At 57.5% G+C, this 21,138-nt stretch overlaps 5 protein-coding genes across 5 annotated transcripts; 2 read left to right on the top strand and 3 right to left on the bottom strand.

Annotated features, from left to right (window-relative positions):
• Positions 1–2,387: 2,387 nt before the first annotated feature.
• Positions 2,388–6,049, top strand: DCS_07033 (uncharacterized protein; the record flags this gene model as incomplete). Its single annotated transcript, XM_040804320.1, has 2 exons — positions 2,388–2,405; positions 2,603–6,049. 2 exons carry the CDS (start codon positions 2,388–2,390, stop codon positions 6,047–6,049), a joined length of 3,465 nt encoding a protein of 1,154 aa, XP_040654424.1.
• Positions 6,050–7,238: 1,189 nt separating this feature from the next.
• DCS_07032 (uncharacterized protein) lies at positions 7,239–11,968 on the bottom strand (the record flags this gene model as incomplete). Its single annotated transcript, XM_040804319.1, has 4 exons — positions 7,239–11,080; positions 11,136–11,223; positions 11,295–11,853; positions 11,922–11,968. 4 exons carry the CDS (start codon positions 11,966–11,968, stop codon positions 7,239–7,241), a joined length of 4,536 nt encoding a protein of 1,511 aa, XP_040654423.1.
• A 2,867-nt stretch (positions 11,969–14,835) lies between these two features.
• DCS_07031 (flavin-nucleotide-binding protein) lies at positions 14,836–15,982 on the top strand (the record flags this gene model as incomplete). The annotated part of the gene is made up of 2 exons (XM_040804318.1): positions 14,836–14,902; positions 15,255–15,982. The coding sequence occupies 2 exons, from the start codon at positions 14,836–14,838 to the stop codon at positions 15,980–15,982; spliced, it is 795 nt and encodes a 264-aa protein (XP_040654422.1).
• A 123-nt stretch (positions 15,983–16,105) lies between these two features.
• DCS_07030 (spermine/spermidine synthase) lies at positions 16,106–17,998 on the bottom strand (the record flags this gene model as incomplete). Its single annotated transcript, XM_040804317.1, has 3 exons — positions 16,106–16,510; positions 16,581–16,884; positions 16,968–17,998. 3 exons carry the CDS (start codon positions 17,996–17,998, stop codon positions 16,106–16,108), a joined length of 1,740 nt encoding a protein of 579 aa, XP_040654421.1.
• A 1,048-nt stretch (positions 17,999–19,046) lies between these two features.
• On the bottom strand, positions 19,047–20,621 carry DCS_07029 (uncharacterized protein; the record flags this gene model as incomplete). The annotated part of the gene is made up of 1 exon (XM_040804316.1): positions 19,047–20,621. One exon carries the CDS (start codon positions 20,619–20,621, stop codon positions 19,047–19,049), a length of 1,575 nt encoding a protein of 524 aa, XP_040654420.1.
• Between the last annotated feature and the right edge of the window lie 517 nt (positions 20,622–21,138).

The raw sequence follows: 21,138 nt of genomic DNA, 5'->3' as shown, positions 1-21,138 counted from the left end.
CTGCAAGCTTCGCAAGAAGAGCCCCCAATCCGCCGTCTGTGCCGTGTCGCGAGGGTGATCCAAAACATGACCGACTGTGCATTGTGCATTGCATGGCGCTGCATCATCCATCCATCAAGTGTTTGCCTGGCGAGGTACGAATTACATGTAGCTGGCGAGACCAAAACTGCACTTCACGTACAGTACGCGTCCGAGTACGTCGAGTATGATATCGAATGCACCTGCTGAGGTACTTGCTTTATCGTGGGTAGGTACGGATACTTGTGCAAGTACTCCGTACTGTACGTGACTTGAAGTCAGTGCAATACCTGTCATGGTGCTTCGAACCTAGTACGGAATGGTACTTGTACATGTATGTAGGCGTGGCCGTGTACAACTACAAGCATTTTAATACGTGCTGAGCCACCCAGCTGGATGGATTGATCATCAAGGACGGGCCTCGCAGGGGTCTTGGCTTCAGGGAGGAACCAGTGGTGTGTCACAGGGCTCAGGCTGGCCAATGCCACGGCCGTTGAGGAGAACTTCCGTCTCGAAGGATACGACCATTTTGCAACCGATGCAATGCAATGCAACGAGCACGTACGTTGCTCCGCCGTTCAGTCCGTCGTCGACGTGTTGCGTATGCGCATATCCATCTGTAGGCGAAAGAAAGTAAACGACGTCTCGTCAACATGCGGCGTACACATTGCTACGCGTGAGCATCAATCAACACGCTGTTGGGTAATTAACTTTCCACCCCGAGGGAGCGGTGTGTTTATTGTTATCCCGCACCCGCAGCCCCGTCTTGAAAACTTCGCGCTAGGGCACGGCCAGTTCTGGAGACCCGAAGTTCTCGAGGCCCACGAGACCTGACCGACCGACCCTGGTGGCCGTTCCAGCCTGCTAGCTGGCAATAACCCGAACGCTGCTTCGCGGTGGCGGCCCGTTGCTGTGTCCAGCGAGACACCTCCCTCCCATGCGACCGGCGCCGCCGTGTTTGTTGTCTGTCACATTGTGTCGCTGTCCTGAGCGAGTGCAGCATGGACGGGGTCGTTCTGCTCGTTGCTCGTGCTCGTAAGCACTGCAGACTGAAAGTGCCACGGAGCAACGAAAGTCAGTACCGTACGCACTAACTTGTCCAGAAAGTGTACTTCCACTCTGAGTACCTAGTACGGAGTTCTGATGATAAATTATACCTGCACGCTTGCTATTCCCGAGTACTGCTTTCTACCCACTGTGCTACGGCACATGCCCCAAGTACTAGGTACTGAATAAGTATTACTTGTAGTGGGAGTGGTACGGAGTAGCACCACATGTAGTTGTACTCGGTTGTAATACCTCCAAACTTACAGTACTTATTACTTACTACTACCTACCAAGTAGGTATCAAAATGGTGTGTGCAACTACATGCACATGCAAGTACTCCATGCCTTGTGCATGTACAAGTACTCCATACTGGGTAATTAATTCGGAGGACGATGGAAAAACGTCCATGTACATGTACACTGCACTCCGTACACGTACCCTTCACCTACTCCGTACACCTACTAGTACATGGGCCGATGGATGGTGGATGGGCGGGTGTATGGATGGTGCCCGCTACAGACGTGCAGAGATGGCGCCCAGGGGCTCCAGAGGCTCCATGCACTAAAAATCGTGATCGTGCCGCGGCCCCAGCGCGAGCCTTCCATCCCTGCAGCGGCGATCCGATATCGCCTAGCGACGTAATTTCCAAGCTTACAGCGGGTTGCCGCAGCCCATCCCGGAGCCTCTGATGGCCTCGACCTGGACCAGTACGTGTGCTCCGCCCGTACCTGGTACCTTTGTACTATTCCAGGTATTACAGTAGAGCCAACCTACAAGTACCACCACTAGCAGCAAGTATCTCCATGTCGGTGCATGGAGGTAATACTTGCACTTGCTGCGTCCGCCTGTCTCTCCTTCTCTGGGCATGCCATCGTCCGCCCACCCACCCACTTTCCTCCACCACCCACACTCACCACCACGACGGGCAAAAATAACACTGCACCACATCGTCATCAGTCCCGCCGCTCATACTTCTTCTCTTCTCCTCCACGCATTTCTCCCTCCCTCCCCCACCCTTCTCTCTCACGTCCGCTCTCGCCTTCTCCGCCGACCTCCTGCCTCTTCCCCCCCTTCCTTCCATCATTGACCATCGATCTTCGCTCAAAGGATCAACTCTCCACCTCGCGAGCTGAGCCTCGCCATTCGCTCCGAATTCCTACTTGGCCACGCCCCCCCACGCAAGGAAACGAGCATTCCTCGCCGAACAACTTGTGGCCGACGACGATGCCACAGCATTTCTCTTCGAGCATACTTCAGCATCGCTTCTGAAATGTTTACCCTGGTACTCAATCGTTTCGAGTAGAGGAATCCCTCGGCAACCATGCAGTCCGTCCCCACTGTACGTTACGCTTCTTGTTCCTCCCTTCGCGCCGCGTCTTGCCTTCCGCTGTGTGTCACTACACGGTTAGGCCCTTTTTTCTTCGACATTTCTATGTCGGCCCATTTCCCTCACCTCCGTCTGCCCCCTGCTCTGCATCCTTTGCTGCTCTCTTCGCCGAGCCTTGTCCACATCCTCTAACCGGTCGTCTCTCACAGCTCGTCGGGACCGGCGCTGCTGTTGCTGCAGCGGCCAGCGGCTTCGTGTTCGGTCAACCGTCCGAAGCCATTCCTTCCACCACCTCACGACACCGATCGCATTTGCACAGTAGAACGCTGTCCGTCGATAGAGCCTTCGAGGCTGGCTACCAACCGAACCTTTTCTTCACATCTCGGCCGTCCACGACGACTGCGGCGGCGCCTCCCATCACCTCCCAGATCACCGGGCCCGCCACCGCCTCCTCGCGAGCCATCGGGTCAAGGCCGCCCTTGTCCCGCTACCAGCGGCCGCAGACTTCACAAATCACATCGCCGAGATCTTCAGTCCGAAGGCCGCCCATACCGAGGCACCAGCTCGACCTGTCACCCTCCGTCCCTCCAGAGCCATCGAGGGACACTCTTCCCTCCAATGGCTCGTGGATAAGAAGACTGTCCTTGCGCCCGTTGTCACAGCACGGCAGTGTTAGATCCAGCCTCGTTGTCGATTCACCTTCCGCCACCTACCCCCCGATCTCCGCGACGCCGATTCCTTCACGCTCGGGTCCTCCCTTACCCCCCAACAAACTTGTCAAGCGCTCTTCGTCGGCACACAGAACCACGGACGAGGAGCACCCCCCGGCCACGCGATCCAGAGGCCTGCCCACCCTCCGTCGACCGGCGACGAGCCACCAGAGATCCGCCAATCTCCAGCAGTTTCGTGCCGACGTGGACATTGCCGGAGGCCCCGTCGTCCGTCCGTATTGCAAGTACGCATCTGAGCAGTCGTCAATTTGGCCGGAAGAGCTCCTTGGTGCATCTCCTCTGGAGCGGGGGTCCGACGCGCAGTCGGCATCTGCATGGAAATCGTACATCCACTCGCGGAGAAGAAGGAGCATAGCAACGAGCGCCGGCGTCCAGGACCGGTCGGCCGATGCCAGTCCGTCGACCTTGACGAGGATCTGGCCTGAAAACAACCCGCCTCAGAGAGTTCATCTGCTCAAGCCAAGCATGATTTCCGCCTCGCTGGCTGCCGGCTTCTCGCTCCCCTCGAGGGGCGTCGAAAAAAAAGAATCCGCCTGCCATGGTGCCGATGCTTCGAAACGTCTTGGGCCATCGCCAGAAATTGCTTCTGATCACCCGACGAAGATGAAACGATCGCTCTCCGTGACCTTGTCGTCGGCAGCGAATAGTTGGGTCTCGAGGACGTCGGGGAGCCTCCGTCGACCCAAACTGCGGACCGAACAGATGAATGGCGGCAACAAGCTGCACCTGCCACATGCGGTCAGCGGCTCGCCGTCGGCCGCTGCCCACCGGCTTGACAACCATGTTCCTGGTAAATCGGCCAGTGCGACGATCGAACCGAACCGGCATGGGTCAACCCGTCCTTCGGTCGCCTCTATTCAGCGGCCATACCATAAAAGGAACATGTCCTCCCCACTCCCTCCGCTTACTGTCTCGAGCCTCGTTACAGCATTCCATGATGAATTGTCTCAATTGTCCCGTTCCGGTGGAGCTGCCATCTCTCACACTTCTCGGCCGAACCAACCGTCGGGGAGCTCGACGAGCTCTGCTGCCATGTCCCATATGAGGGGGTCTCATTTTGAAAGATCCCCCATCCTCGGAAGCTCCGATGGCGACGGCCGCGGCTTCACCTCTGGCGACGACGACGACACAGATTTTAAGAGCGACACCCTCTTCGACTCGTTGCGGACGCTCGCTTCCGGCCGTGTGGGGGTGGTGGAGACGCCCCTCGACTCCATGTACGACGAGTCCCCCCCCAGCACCGCTGACAACGGCAGGACGAAGGGTCTGTCCATCCAGGAGATGCTCGGAGGGCGAGGCCGAGATGGAGGTGATAATATCCCGGAGGAGGACGAAAACACGACGACGCCGGTTCACGTCAACAGGCGTGCGGGCGCCAACTTTTCTCCTGGGGAGGAAGACCTGGCGAACAAACCCCGATTCATCTTGGAACCGTCGTCGCACAGCCATGCGTCAAAATCGGTCAAGGATTTGGGACACTTGTCCCTCGACGACGACTTCGACGAAGATTGGACGAGGGACGACGGCGCCCCCGCCATCCCGTTGTCGCCGCTCTCGAAAGGCAGCACGCGCCATTCCAGGGGCATCAATCCCAAAGTCCGGCTCGCCCTTGCAAGCATCGAGGTGGATTCTGCCCCGTCGGCAACCGCCGTCGCCGCTTGCAACGATCGCCCTCCGAGCAACTTGTTTGACTGGAGCGAGCCATCGCTGCCTGGCGATCAAGGACGGGGCGGAAATGTTCCACGGCCTAGAACTGCTTTTTCGAAACCTGAGATGGACTCTAGGGGGGGGCGTTCGGCGATGCGAAGGGGCCAATCTTTCGCGCACGCCCGGAGTCAGAGTGTTCCCGTTGTGCACGACGTCATCGACGAATCGAAGCCCACGGGAGCCAAGTACGGCACCTGGGGGCTGGGCACCAAGACCGTCGCTGAGGATTGGGACGAGGACTTCGAGTTTGGCGGGAACATCACCACGCAGGATGGCACGCCCGTCAATGACATGTTTGCCGTTCCCGAGTCCATCCGTGCCACGCAACCAAGCGTCAAGGCGCACTCGGGCCACATCCGCGAGCTGTCGCTGCTCGTCGGTGACCTAAGGCGCTTATGTTGCCATGGGCGGGAAATGAGCATGCTCGACGGAGAACAGCGAGGCTTGTGGAAGGAAGCCGAGGGGATCATTGCTCTTGCCTCGCCCGATGAGGATGACACGAACGAGGACCACGAGGACCACGAATCCGCTTCATCGGTCCATCTGGATGCTGCCGACGCGATCGACTCACCACTCGATGATGGGCATGATGCCCCTTCCATGAACAGGCTTGACGCTGCCATCGAATGCCAAGAGACGGCCATGTCGAAAACGGCAGTTGTCCGAGAACGCCAGTCCCCCCGGCGGCGGTCTGTGGTCTCGCCAGAAGACGATATATTTGGTGGCAGCTGGCCATCGGCAGACGAGGGCTCGCAGCCCAATCGACTAAGCCGACCTAGGACACCTGAAGGACGAGCTAGCAAGCCTGGGGAAGTCACCGGGGTGGTTCGGTCGAAGTTGGGGTCCAAGCAGCATCACGACACTCCCACCGGACCGCTCCAGCAGCCCCGAAATAATACTAATAATAATACTGTGCAATTTGACACCAACAGTCTAAAGGCGTTGGTCAGGAGAGCGGGCGAACTGCGCGATATTCTGTCGGACAGCATTCGCAGGGCTGATCAAGCAACGCAAAGTCCTGCAAGAACGCCACGCCACGAAAGACACCAGGAGTCGAGCCCCGCTTTTACCCGAGTTTTTGACGACCCAGGCTCCAGCCCTCCTCGACGCAGCACGATCCACAGTCTCGCAAACTCCTTGATGGACCATGAATCTGGGGACAAGTCTCCGCGAACGCCTATCAACCGGCGGGTTCCGTTGATGACTGCTGCCTCGTGATATTTTGCGCCATCAATACCTGACTGTACCTGCGACATGACAGGGCTGAGGACTCACCTCTGCTGATATAATCGCACAGTATGTGGTCTTGTACAATGGCAATTTGGGAAGTTGTTGCTTCTTCAGCAGTTCCTCTGGTCCGCAGGTCATCCCGAGCAAGTACCAAACTTGTCTATCGGGTAATTCCCCTCGTTTAGCCGGAGAAGGAAGCTTGACCTGAACTGGGACTGAACTGCCCATGATGGATGCAACATCACGACACATCGATCCGCGGCGCAATTCGCTTCGCCATTTCTGCGGCTTCGAGCTATCTTGCGTTTTCGCCGATTAGCCAAATTGCGAGAATATTCCGCAATCACGGTTGATTTTGCACAAAAGCATGTGCGTTCTGCTTGCCGTGGACACTGGCAGATCGAACATTTGCGTTATGGCCGATAATGTGATATCATGTACGAATTTCGAATGCGAAAAAATATTGAATGGTCCGTCTCGTTCGCATTCCTCACAGCAAGTCAGCCGGGAACGAGAAGCTCGGGCTGGGACCTGCTACGACTTTTGCACCCTCGCTCACGAACCTTCCCCCCCACCGTTTCATTCGGAGTACCCAGCGCGCACCAAAACAATTGACAGCATTTTCACATTCACGAAGCTTTTACTGCACGACTCGAAAGCCATCGTCAGATACAACCATCAGAAACAGCAATTGGGGGGGGGGGGGGGGTGGATACACAAGCTCATGGTGGAATACGTCCACGTTGTAGGAATGAACTGCTATGAACAGGGGGGAATAGGCAGTCAACTTTGACGCCCCCCCTTCAATACTCTTGACTAGTCTTTGTTGAGTACATCACAAGAAATTCATGGATAGAGCCCATGGGCTATCACCAAAATATATTGATGCGCCCCTTGATGACTGTTAACGTGTGCTATCAACTTCAGAATGAATTGTATTCTCTCATTTACTCGTAACACCTCTATGCAGTATAGTATCGTACTCTACAGACCAAAAAGTCTTGTTTCTGCAGTGTACATTGCACATGGGGTATCTCGTGTCATTCGAACAAAAACCAAACCCTACTCTCACTTGACATTCATTTTCTTCCTTCCTCTCGTTTCGACTACACAGTTTCATTATGTTGCGCTATGCAACCTGCGGGAAGTGACCCGTGTGGTTGGATATCGGATGAGGCTAAAAGAAGTTTTCGGAGCCCGAATCCTCAGAATCCTGCACTTGAACATATTCTTCGGCACGACGACCCATATCCTTCGCTTTGACTAAATCCCGCTTTCCTTGCGTCTTGCTCCGCATGGGGCTGTCTGGGGAGCCTGTGTCGCTGTTCGTTGATGGACTGTTCACGGTAGATTGGGCCGTTACGTTGGATTGCATGGACGAGGAGTCGCTCGAAGGAGAGTCGCTCCTTGAGGCCAGGGATGGGGGCGGGGTAGAGATAGGCTGCACGGATGACATCGAGACCCAGTCGTTCGTTCGTGAGGACTCCTTTTCGTTGACCAAAAGTCTTGGCGACGCCGACGGTACCATGGGTATCGAGGACTTGCGCCGCAACATCGTGCCGGAGGGAACAGGCGATGGCTCTCCAAAGGCCACAGAGAGGGGTTTGCTAAAGTTACGGCTCTCAATGGTTGAGGACGTCGCAGCCTGGTTCATGCGCTCTCTTGGGAAAAGGCTGTCCCGGGATGGGACCTCGTCGGAACGGAGGAGATGGGCAATGTCCCACAAGGTCGATTCATCGAAGCCGGTGTTCTTTCTGCTCTGAACCTTGTCATCTTCCTCGGCATGCTCCTCGTCCTCGTCGTCTTCTTCATCGTCGCTGTCTTCACTGTCAAAAAACGATTGATCATGAGACGCAAGTGTGCGAGTCGGAGCCTCGACGGTGCCGGTGTCCGACTTTTCACCCCAGGGAAACTGGAAGATTCCCAAAGTGGCCCGCCTGTCTTTCATCGGCTCAGGGTTCTCCAGAATGTCGGGCAGATTGGATATCCGCCTACTTTGGCGAGGAGGCCGCTGGGTGACTGGCCGGGCCGGGGCTGGCTGGTGAGATACAGGCAGGGGGGCTGGCATAGAGGTCGGGGTTTGAAGAACTCCCGAGATTGTTCGTGGCTTTTCGGACATTTCCTGGGAACTCCGAGCCACAGTCGAACTGCCCATGTCGACGACTGTGTCCTTCGTCTTGGGAGATGGAGTAGAGAGATTCGACGATGCGTCAGAGCCCAGCAATGGTGACTCGACCGAGTCTTCAGAGGCAGGGCTCGACTTCCCACTACCGGCGCTTTCCCGGTCTGCCGCATCGGTGAGCACGGTGTGGGCATCGAAGAAGGCGCTTTCTCCCGAACCCGCTGACTCCAATTCCGGGGGCGAGACGCGACCAGAAGATCCTGCCTTCGCCGTTGGAGACGTTGGGAGGCTTTCGCCGCGTTGGGTGTCCGCGGGAGAAGAAGTGGCAGGGGAGGTGGAAGCTCGGGAATAGTCACTGCGCATCTTCTGCCAATGATCCTCTTGCACGTTCATCTCCGCTTCGACATTCGTCAAGAACCGCTGACTGGTGGCCGTCTTCTCCTCATCGGACTCCTCGAAGGTGTCCAGCTGCGAATGAATCCTCGCAAGAGCAGCAGTCGGGGACTCCAGAGACAAGGGACTCTCGGGAACAATCTTTCGCGTCTTGTTTGGCTTGCCGAGAATCAGCGGCGCCGGCAGAACCAACTTTCGGTTGAGCATAAGAGTCTTCCTGTTTGAAAATGTCGGACATTCTTGACCGGGGCGACGATGCCACTGTAGAGGCGATCCAACGGAACGGGGCGACGACTGGTCGAGCATGATGGTCATGATTTCTCTCCCATCCTCGCCGCTGTCATTCACCAAGATGGAGCTGGCCGAAGAAGTGCGGGCGCTGGGCTTTTGCTTCCAGGGTGACCTGGCAGTCACGGAAGCCGCCTTGGGTGTTGTTGGCACCTGAGGGCTGGCAGCAGGAGACCGAGCCATGCCGAGTTGGATACTGAACGTCTTGTCGTCCTTCGGCGTCGAGGTATTGGGGAGCACCAACGAGGATCTCCTCCTCGTGCTATGGTTGGACACGGTTCTTGGAGTAGGCGAGGCAGCGACCTTGGATCCGCGGTCTCCCGGAGCGCTCGTGACCGAATTTGCACGAACTTTCGGAGAGAATCCGGAAGGCGAATGAGGGGAGCGCGTGGTGGCAGATGCTGGCGCATCATAGGTTCTCGAGACGGGCGTTTCCGGCAGGAGCTCGACAGCCGTGACATTGCTTTGGCTCAGCTTGGGCGAGGGAGGCTCGACGGGCGCCGGGGGCGCCGGCGCAGCCACATACGGTGGGGGGGGGATGTCAGAGAAGGAAGCGGACCTCCTCTTCAGCCCATGCGAGTTACCATCCGCGGTTGAGGATGGTATCTGGGCTGGGAAACCCCTGGTTTCGCTACCCCTCCGTTCCCGCGGTGGCAACACTCCGGCGCTGCGAGGCAAGGCGGACGGGTTGTTCCTCATGGCGTCGGGATGGACCCTCATGGCGTCGGGATGGACCCTCAAGGCGTCAGGATGGGCCCTCAACGCGTGGGGATGGGCCCTCAGGGCGTGGGGATGGGCCCTCAGGGCGTGGGGATGGGCCCTCAGGGCGTTGGGATGGGGCCTCATGGCGTTGGGATGGGGCCTCATGGCATTGGGATGGGGCCTCATGGCGTTGGGATGGGGCCTCATGGCATTGGGATGGGGCCTCATGGCATTGGGATGCATCCTCATGGCGTTGGGGTGGAAGGGCGGCCTCATCGGTCTAGGACCCGGGTGTCTGGGAATGCCGTTTGGCTGTCTCGGCTGCATTGACATGTTTGCCGGATGGGAACGGATCTCTCTGACCGTCACGGAGGGCGTTTGCCTGGACGGGCGGATATCGGATCTGACAGGACCGTTGTGGGAGAGGTTCATGAGCGGAGCTCTTGATGGGTAGCCTTGCATGCTCGTGCCATTGGCGTTGGCGTTCTTGGAATGCGGCGGCGAGTTTTCGTCCGACGCAAGTCGTGGCATGGGCGGGGCCTGGGACTCGGCGGGCGCACGGGGGAGAGCCGGAGCCTGGGACTCGGCGGGTGCACGGGGGAGAGCCGGGACCTCGGACTCTGTGGGTGCACGGGGGAGAACCGGGGCCTGGGACTCTGTGGGTGCGCGGGGGAGGGCCGGGGCCTTTGATGCCGTCCTCATCTGCAGCGCGCGAGTGCGTCGTCGCTCCTGTATGTTGGACGTGGGCGCGGGTCGTGTAAAAGGCGCAAAGCCAGATTCCTCTTTGGTGTCCTTTCGGGGCACAGGCGGGGAATAACTGTCTGCGTGGCGTGCTTTCCTGGGGGATCTCCGACGCGAATCAACGCTGCCGGGAGATGGCTGAGCCGAAGTCGTTGACGCCGTGTCGGGTCTCTGAACGGCAGGCTGCACGGACCCAACAGTCCGGGTGGAGGAAGAGTCGTTCATATCGGATGCAATGGAGCGTGATCCGGATGGCGGCTCCGCGGATTTTGCGTCATCCGAGTTGGATTTGAGACCTTGCAGGACTGTCTTGCGTCGCTCTCTGTCGGCATCGACGGCCGTGGCCAGATCCATGGTTGCGATCCTCGTCAGCGGACCCTCGACGCAGTCCGGGGTTGCAATCGGCCCCGAGATGACCAGCTTGCCCCCTTTCTTGAGGGGAGACTTCTTGGGCGCCTTGGGAGCAGCGCGGAGGGGCGGAGCAACCATGTGGGCGCGTGTGGGCGGACGGAGCTGTCCAGTGTTGGCCGGAAGGTCGGTTTTGCTCCCGGCCGAGGGCGTCGCGCTATGGGTCGATGCGTTGGAGGCTGTCGGACCCGTTCGAGCTCCGGCAAGTTGGTTCGGGGGGGGCTGCGCAGCTGCGTTCTGCAGGCCACGGGAGGACGTGGGCTTTGGCGGCAAGAATTCGACGGGACCGCGGGCAGTTGGCGTCGTCGGGTTCTTCTTTCCCTCTTGTGCCGTGGCCAGACTGCGGCTGAAGATGGCGAGTAGCGCTGAGGCGTGTTAGCGAACGGGAAGACAAGGGGGCCGACTGGTGTGGGCGCATACCGATGGCGGCCAAGAGGCCAAGGGCAGGAAGCACGGTTCGAACGGTAATATCGAACGAGGAGATGCCCAAAGTCATGGGTATGCTCAACTGCGATCGAGGCATCAGTAAGCAGCTGCGAGGAGGAGAGTGCTCGCAGAGGTGGGGGGGATGGGACTCACTGTTGTCCACAGAGCCAGGCCGGCCAGGACGAAGATGAGGGCTTTGCTGCGGGCGCCGGTGGCGGTCTTCTCGGCAAGTCGACGCAAAACGCCGAGGGTGGAAGCGCGGACGACGAGCAAGAGGATGACGACGACATCTGACAGGAGAACGGCGATGGCCAGACCGAGAACACGCGTCTTACCAACGCAGACGGGCTTGAACTGCGAGCCGCGGACGCCGACGAATATTCCACCCAGAATGAAGCGCACGACGATGAGGACCTGGGGGAGGATGGTTCCGACAGAGAGACTAAAGTCGGGCTTCATGGCGAAGAACAAGAATTCCTCGAGGAAGACTCGGGCGAGCTGATCGAAGAGGGAGGAAAAGGTGACGGCCACCTGGCATCCGACGGTGTTGGTGCTGTCGACGAGGGTGCCGACGAAGGAGACGAAGGCCCAGAGGAAGGAAGATGTCAAGAAGACGACGAGGACCAGCCTCGGTCCGTTGTGAAGCAGTGAGGAGACGCCGCCGAGAGAGTAAAGGACGGTCGTTGCGATGGCGACGCAGAAAACAATGCCACTAAAGCCGACCATGTTAGCATTCATTCTCCCTCGACGCCGAATCACCCTGCCGTCGACGGCACTGACAAGAAAAAGACGGCAGCCAGGGCCTGGCTGTTGGCCTTGTTCACCATGGCGGCGGTTCGGGAGCTCGAGCTCGGAGACGAGGGCGCAGAGGATTATTATCGTCTTGGGTAAAGGAGTGGAAAGGAAGAAAAAGAATGTAAGGGGGGAAAGTAAGCGAGGAAACGAATGTACAATTAAAGAGTGTATGTGAAGGAGCACAAATGAGTGTGACAAAGGACAAAAGAAAGATGCTGATATCTAGTAAGAGAGTGAAGAAGATATCATGATTGTGCCATGACAGCAGAGATACCGAGAGTAGCTGGTGTTGTCAGGCGATGATGACGATGAAGTGATCGTGGATGGTGATGGAGGAGCAAAGAGGGAACATCTCGAAACAGGTTCGAGAACGGCGAGAATGCCACAATACATAGCAAACGTGAAAAAGCGGCCAAGTGCAGGTCGTCGCTCGAGGGGCAGGTGCCTCAAACAGGCCGACGAGATGGTCGGAAGGAGCCTTCGGTGAGGGCGCCGGCCGGCGCAACGCGTGATTGGACGCTGGACGAGGCTTCGGCCAAGGCGGCGTCTCGAATGAACCAGTCAACACAGGGGTTGCTTGATCTGCAACAAGCAGGCGAGGCTCCATAATTTTTCTGTCGTCGTCGACCGCTCCACAGCCTACACTTGCCGGCCTAAAACAAGCGGACGGAAGAGGGCAGAGGGACGAGGACTCTCAGCCACCGAGGTGTCGACGCCGACTAGTGGTGGGGTTGGCAGTCCGGTGTGCGCTGGCGGCTGGCCCTGTCCATCCCAGCTCGGTCCGGCCACGGGGATGCCGCGGAGCAGGCCTTGGACGACGAACTCAACCACGGAGCCTGGTGGTGGTGCATGCCGGCGACGATGCCACCATCGCCTTGTCACTCTTTCGGAGAGAGAAAGGCCCGTCGGTCAATCCGGCTCGAACAAAAGAAAAAGCCCTGGCCGCCGTGGCCGTGCCTTGTGCCACATCTTCGGCGGTGTTGGGGGAGGACAAACAGGTGGGTGGTTGGTAGCGGCCAGGGCCAGCCGGAGGCGAGACGGAATGGTTCGGCTTGCTACGTGCAAACATGGCCAAAAGGGTTTCTTCGACCCCACGTGTTGTCGGGAGTTGAAACCCCTCCTCCCCTCCCCTCCCTCCCTTAGTGCGAAGGCCGGATGGGGGGAGGGGGGAAACGCAACCGCTGGATCTGTTTACCATCGGCCCACCGTTGTCGCTGGGACGGGTTCGCCGGTGGGGGTGGCCGAGCCGGGAGGGAGGTACAGTACATTCGTACCGGCGTTTGGCTTCGGGTTTGAAGAAAAGAACGATGGCAGCATCTCTTGTTTGATGCCGTCTTCCTTCTTGATGTTGTTTCTCTTCGCTCTCATCATGAGCGCAGAATATTCCTTGTACTTGTACATGTCGGTACGTACGTACGCTCAATGCAATTTTGTTTCTCCGTTGCCGTACGGAATACATGTACAGTACGGAGTACTTTCAGTACATATTGCATGCACCACTACTTGTACTCTGTACAACTCCGTACAGTGCAGGTACGGTTAGTACGTGGTGACGCACACATTCATACTCCAGAGCAGACATGACTGCACTAAATTTGTTTCTCTGATCAATGGTGGCAGCCCGTACTATGGCGCAGCGCTCGAACAGGATGCCAAACTCACTCGATCGAGAAACGAGAAACGCTGGCGACGAAGGGGGCGGCACAGCCCCGCCTCATCCCCTGTGGTGCCACTCCCAAGCCGCCCCTAGTGGTACCCGTCCCCACCCCCGCGTCGTCTAGCCGTCACCGTCCAGTCCGCACATTGGCCGTCCTCTCGCTCGCTCGTGGTGAGAATGCGTATGTAATGTAATTAAGTACGTTCTTGAATTGAGTACGGAGTACAGTACAAGTACAGTAAAAGTACAGTAGGTTGCAGAAGTACTCTGTGCATGTAGTTGGGAAATAATATGTCTTAATCGCTGACAAAGTATCTTCCCCGCATCAGCAATAAGGTAAGCGACTTTGATCGTGATACTGACTTTGACCGTGATACTTGCATACTCTGCGCCTCCACTGAACATGTACACTACTCCCAAGGTTGTACGGAGTACCGTAGTCCGCCGTGTAGTTGTTCATTATTGCAGGTAAGGAGTACGGGATACGAAGTACTTGTAGTTGCATTGCAGGCAGGACACCGTAATTTGTACGGAGTACAGTACATGTGCCAGGTAAGTACGGTACACTGTAATACTCCGAACCGTACATAAGTAAGTATGCATCATATACTGTACAGGCAGATGCCACTCTGCGGAACTCCAAGCATTATTGCATTGTACTAGACTAGTAGGTAAGGTGCAGGCAGGTATCAATATCCTAGTACCAAATACAACGTACTAGGTACCTAGTACTCCGTAGTATGGCCTGTAATTACATTACCTGCTATTAAATGCCAACTGAATTGTACCTACTAGGTACCTAGTACTGTACCTACATACCTACTAGGTAGGTGCACATGCGGTGGCCCTTCCCTTTCCCTGTCCGCCGTCACCCTGAACGTGAGACTCATCCAACCCCCAGCAGCGGTGACTCACATGCCTTCTGCCGTGTGCCTACCGTCTACTCTCTGCATGGCCCTACCTGTATGACAAGTAGTTACTCCCTCATCCACACCCGCCACAAGCTTTTGATCGATTGAGTGTCGCGACAGCACCGAGGAGCCGACGGGGGTGATCGCACTGTCCTTGCCTTGGCCTTGTCACTAGCCGTCACCCGTGACCCGACCGGACCTCCCCATCCTTTTCCATATCATCGATTGGATACGGGAATGAAAGGCAAAGCGCGGTTCTCCCCGATCCAACAGCGGCTTCTGAGAACAAACAGTATATCATAGAGCGTTACGAGAAACGGCTACAACCAACATGGGCCGCTACGAGCTCGAGTATCCCAAAGACGCAACCAACACCGTCAAACGACATGGCGAACGAGGTATCATCGCCCTTACCTAAACCCATCTCCCTTGAGCTCACTTCACCTTACTTTACCTCACTTTACCTTACTTCACCTCACTTTACCTCACTTCACCTTACTTTACCTTACTTTACCTTACTTCACCTTACTTTACCTTACTTCACCTTACTTTACCTTACTTCACCTCACCTTACTTCACCTTACTTTACCTTACTTTACCTCACTTTACTCCACTTCACCCCACGAAACCTCCACTTCACCTCATCACATCCCATCTCATCCCACCTCCAACACATCTCAACTCCTCCGTCTCATGTCTCTTCCTTCCCGGGTCGCCTCGTCACGGCCACTAACACCATCTACCCGCTAGGTGTATACGCTCTCGAGAAAATTCACGGGCTCATCAACTCGACCCAGCTCCTGCACATCTCGTTCAACCCCCCAGACTCACCCTTCCCCGTCACACTCCCCATGATCGGCCAGATGGGCTCCTTCGACCGTCCCAGCGCCTCGCTCGGCGACCCCCTTGACCTCTACATCCATGGCTACGTCTCGGGTCGCCTGTTCAACATCGGCCGTGCCGCAGGGGACGCGGGCATGCCCGTATGCGTCGCCGCCTCTCACGTCGACGGCCTTGTCCTCGCCCTCTCGGCCTTCAACCACAGCTACAACTACCGGTCCGCCGTCCTCTTCGGTCATGCGACTCTCGTCACCGACGACGACGAGAAGATGTACGCCATGGAGCTCATCACGGACAGCGTCGTGCCCCAGCGATGGAAGAACACGAGGCTGCCGCCCACCGGTGCCGAGCTGCAGAGCACAAGCCTTCTCAAAATCAAGATTTCGTCCGGCAGCGCAAAGTTCCGCGATGGAGGCGTCATCGACGACAGGCACGACCTCCAAAACGACAATGCCCTCAACACCGTCTGGACAGGCACGGTGCCCATCTACTCAACCATGGGGGAACCCATCCCGAGCGACCACAACAGGGTCGAGCTGCCCCCGTACGCGGCCGAGTTTTTCGACGACTTCAGGAACGGCAACAAGGAGTATGCTGTTGCGGCGGCAGTCAAGAAGCCCGAACCGGACGAACCGTAAAGAAAGTGAGGCAGGAAGGAGCAAGGAAGGAGCCAGGCAGAAGCGTAAGTGTATGTAATGGCAAGGACAGATTCGTATCTACTCCGGCGTGTAGCCCGTGCAATGGTATCCCTACCTCCTGTCTCACCATTCCTCCCAGAGCTTGGCCGGCAGAGCACTGCGCATGATGGCCCAGTGACCCAGCGCGCTCTGCTCGTGCCACTTAACCACGACGCTCGTGCCGTTGCTGCGTAGAATCGACGTGTCATTGCTTGACAGGAGGTCATCCTCCGAGACCTCATGCCGGAGCTGCAGAAATTCCTCTCTCGCGGCGCTCTGCAAGTAGTCACTCGCCGTTGGCTTGCGGAAAGTGAGCGGAGCCTTGGTCCTTTTGCAAAAAAAGACGAGGTTTGTGAAATCGACGCCCGTTGCCTTGATTTCTTCGTCGTCCCGGGCAGACTCTCGGAAGGTGCGGCATGTGGGGAAGACCTGCTTGATGGTGCGATAGATGACTCTGGGCGTCGGCAGGACGAGGTCGCCGGCATAGTTCTGTCACGCAGTTGAATCAGCAAGGGGCCTCCTCTTGCGTGCCTCGAGCTTCTGCCACAGTTGTACTTACAATGGCCACAACGCCGTCGCGCTTGAGCAGAGCACGGAGCCCCTCGAAGAACTCGAGGGTAAAGAGCTGTACTGGTTCGGCGCCGCCGGTGAAGACGTCGTGGACGATGTAGTCAAACGTCTCGGGTGCAGTCTTCGCCAGCGCCGCGGTGTAGCTGACGGCATCCTCTAGCACCGGACGGTTGTTCTCCTTGACGTCAAAATACTTGGAGGCAAACTCGTAGACGACCGGGTCGATCTCCACCACGGTTGTGTTGATGCCGTGGGTGACGAAAGCCGAGGGAGTCGTTCCTACTCCAAGCCCGCTGTGGCCGCATGTTAGACCATGCCAAGTCAAGTCAAGCCATCTCCGCCGAGGACAGGCAGCGGGGAAAACCGATCAACGTACACGACGAGCGCATGAGCGTCCTTGTCTGCCACCGGAGTCTCCGATTCGGCCATGCGGACGGCCTCGAGCATGGCAAAGACGCCGTATATCGGCTCCAAGACCTTCCCTCCGTCGACATGGGTCCAGTGACCGCCGAGGAGGCTGTGGTCGCATCGCATGGCTCGGAACCCTTCGTTCATGTTCTGAACAACCGACAGATAGCCGGTGACAGATTCCCGACGGTCCAGGAGAAGCCAGCCGTCGGACATCATGCTGCTGACGAGAGCTCCCGTCGCCGCCGGGGAGCTGACGTGCGGGTTCACGAGAATCGTGTGCAGCAGCGGCGGGACGGCGTATACGAGGTATCTCGACCGGGCAACGACGGCATGCAGCGCGCCGAGCATCAGCTCCAGGCCAAGACGGGTGTAGACGATCATCCTGCCCATGTTGGCCTGCAGGTGCTTCCCCGAGTGCTGCTCGACCAGCTTGAGCAGGCCCCAGGACCCCACGCCGGGGGCCGCGTCCGCGATGGCTCTGGGAAGCATCGATAGCCGCGCATTCTCAAGCTCGTCCGCGGCGGCGGCGGCGGTGAGCACGGCCAAAGGGAACAGCGTCAGTCCCTCGGTGATGACGGGTCCCCATTGGGCGCCCAGCAGTCCGCTGTATCGGAAGAGAAAGCACTGGACGGCGGGTGCGTAGAGGGCAACAATCGGGATGGCCTGCGAGGCTTTGATGGGCAAGAACTGGCACAGTGCGACGTTGGTGGCCCAGCCGACGAAGCAGCCCGTCATAAGCAGCTTGCCGTGATAGATGGAGGCCGGTATGGACCCATAGACTGGTGAGAGGTTGAGCTGCGAGACGTTGGAGTAGACGCCGAGCAGAGCGAGCAGGAAGCCGACCCGGGCGTAGACGGACAGCAGATGCAAGCTGCGGTTGATAAACGTGTCGTTTTTTGCTTTGGAGGCGAGATCTTGGAGATCCTGTTCAAACCTCGCGGCAGACGAGTCGTCTGCCGATGGAGGTGCCTGCCTCTGCTCCGTCTCTTTCGGCATCGTGGGGCTCGCCTCAGACTGATGACGTGATGAGATAATCCGAGTCGTTCGTGATAACGAGGATGAATGGAGGAGGCGATGCCGGCCACCGTCGCAGCCAAGAATCAACAGCACGTGAAAGCTGCCTCCAGCTAGGCGGACGTCAACTGATGTTTCACCTGGCCTGCTTTTGCGTCGCAGAAATACGAGTACGAGTAAGTGATGGAAGCTCGGCCTCGGTAAACGGATACTACCTTGAACCTTCCGTACAGGCGCATAGCTGGAGCTGGCTTGGTGGAGTAAAGGCTTGCGGCAGCCCCCTGTGGCGGGTTACCGTTGTGGCGGTGTTTGCCCTGGCCGCCAAAATTACTCGGAGACGAACTGCACCAATCCCGGATCACGGAACAGCATCAACCAAGTATATTGGACCAGATCGCAAAGGACCTTGCTGTTCTGTAGTCGTAGTGATCATCGAGAACCTTTTTCTCTTTCCCATTTTCGGTCAAATAACGCTCAACGTCAAAGCTGCTGCCACGGAGTGCATGCCCCTGGTAGTATAATGGATGCGACGAAGTAGGCGCCAGACATGGACAGGAGCACTTGACAAGTCGCACTGGCAGATCATTTTCTGTACACCTTCGGTTGCCATTGAGCCATACCTACGACCCCGGCTAGGCGTAGTTTTGTTTCATATACCCGTCGTCACCATCATCGGTCACCGTTCACCGTGGTTCGTGGCAGCAGAAGAGCCAGGTGCACCCAGGTACGATGGATGGTCTGCTGCTCTGATGGAAACGGACGTCCTGCTAAACCCGCTTCGCCCTCAAGAACGATCCATTCATACATGTATGCATTTGATTGATACCCATCATCCTCGTTCACCTTTTTGCCTCGCCACATCTCTGGGGCGACCGCCAGGCAACATATTTTCCGACACCTTGCTAGCCAAGAATATGGCATGAGACGACTCTTCCGGCGCCGTCATGCTGCCACGCAAGGGTCGAGCAGACGTCGTTTTCAACGTCGTCGCCGCCACCTTGACTCTCTGGTAGATGAGAAAACATGCAAATCAGAGGTCCCCTGAGGTGCTGACATGTCCGCCGGAACCGACACGCCAGCTCATCGAGGGCTTTTCCGGCAGCTGTTTTAGCTGCTCCTTGAAAATGTCCAGCGTTGTCATGGCAAATTCGGTCAACGCCGTGCTCCCCCTAGACTTGGCGCTGACGGAGAGCGTCCAGCGATATTCGCGCAGCCGGCGGCGATACCAGTCAGCCTCTTCACGGCCTGAGGACGTGGCGAGGAGTAGGGAACCAAAAGTGGCCACGAGGGCAAAATTCGTCTTGGACGCAAAATACCAGAATGATTGCAGGTGGCTAGGGGTCAAACGGTTGACAAATTCCATGGCAGAGATAAGCCGTGCTCTGGCGGCATTGCGACATATTTGGTGCACATGGGGCTCCGCCGTCGAGGCATTGGACGCCAGGGACCGGATAATTTGCCGATGAAGAGTCATCTCCGTCGCAAAGTAAGCCAGGTGGAGGTAACCAACGCTGGAAAGGCCGCTCGTGGGTGTCGGCGGGGGTGAATAGCCGCTCGAAGCGGATGGCAGCCGGAGCTCGACGGGAAGCCCTCTGTACCAGTCCCGCAGTTTCAGCTGGACAGGCTTGGCCATGGACAAGACGAGCTGTGCACTCTGGAGTCCCGCTTCGGAAATGGCATTTGCCGATCGCAGAGTGAAGAATGTCTCGAGTATCTCGGTCAGTATCTCGGATAGTTGCACCGCATGCACGAACAGCAAGCGGCCTTGCTCAACGTCTTGCCTCTCGACCACGTCGCCTTCGTCCCATTCGACGGCGGCGAAGTCATTCAGGGTCAACGCTCGAACATCCCAGTCGGACGCGGATATGTGTGAAGGTCGGCCATGGACCAGGGCACCCCATTTGTCCTGCATGTACAACGCCCAGGCTAGTCTGCTTCTCAACCCCCTTTCCCACTGCGGAATCTTCCAACCGGAGCAGTCCAGGTGCAGACCGAGCTCTTGTCCGACGGCGATCAGTTGGGCCGTAGGCGGCCATTCACCCCCCTCCGGACGCTGTGACAGGAGGAGTCCGGCTTGGACAGTGGACAGGCGAGGCCTCGTTACGGCATCCTCGAACGTCCGCCGAGCCAATCTTTCGAGTTCTTCCACGTCTGGTCGAGGCACGTGGAGCAGGTCGCCGTCGTGCTCCCACCAGCCAATGGCCAGGATGTATACGGCGGCGAGGAGGGGGGGCGAACATTCCCTGTGGGAACGGTCATATTTCTCAAGGAAGATTTGCTTCTCCATGATTGGGAATGCAGGATGAACAATCTCAAAGTATAGGTCAATAAGATTGCGCCCGTAAGGGCCGACGACATCCTCGACCGCGTCCGCGTCCCGAAGAATATGACCGAATCCTGCCGTGCCGTGGTCTGGCAGGGTCAAAAAGGTATCGCGATCACCGACCTGCCGTAGGATGCCTCTCGGCAGGAGGCTCTCGTCTTGGAGGTCAATGGTGGATGGTTTCATCAACAAAAGCTCAAAACTTGTCGTGGGACCAATATACCGGCTATACCGGTCAGCCTGGAGGCCAAGACTCCTCTGGAGCATGGCTGGCCCGTCCATGCCTTCTATGTCCTCCAGATGGGAACTACAAGTGGCAGCGCTCGGCAGTCGTGAGTTTTGAAGCTGTCGGGTGGATGTACCGGGTGAGCTAAAGGCCGACACCGTAAGCATCAGCTACAAGGCATACATGCGTTCAATGTCAAAACCGGGGGTATCGTGACGGCAGGATGGTGATGAATTTGCAAGCCAGGAGCGGTCAAGAGGCAATATCGAATCACATGACCCAAGGCAAAAGCAGGTCGTCTGTGGTGAGGGACTTCAAACGATAAAAACTGACCTTTGCTTGCCTACGCCGCCGGCCGGCTCGTTTGCAAATTCACTCTTCAACTTCCTCTTGCGGGACTTTGGGCTCCATAGAAACGAACACTGAGAGCCGTTACTTTGGCACGGAACACAGCCATCATCATCATCGCTCAGGACACACTCTGACTGTGCGAAGCGGCACGGGTGGCATGAAAGAGCCGGGGGGGTGGTGAAGGCAGCCGATGCCGATGAGGCTGCGGTCCGCTGGCTGCTC

Source organism: Drechmeria coniospora, chromosome 03 (assembly GCF_001625195.1).
Source record: "Drechmeria coniospora strain ARSEF 6962 chromosome 03, whole genome shotgun sequence".
Lineage (NCBI taxonomy): Eukaryota > Fungi > Ascomycota > Sordariomycetes > Hypocreales > Ophiocordycipitaceae > Drechmeria > Drechmeria coniospora.
Note: the sequence above shows the minus strand (reverse complement) of the source record. Positions and strands in the feature narration are given on the sequence as shown.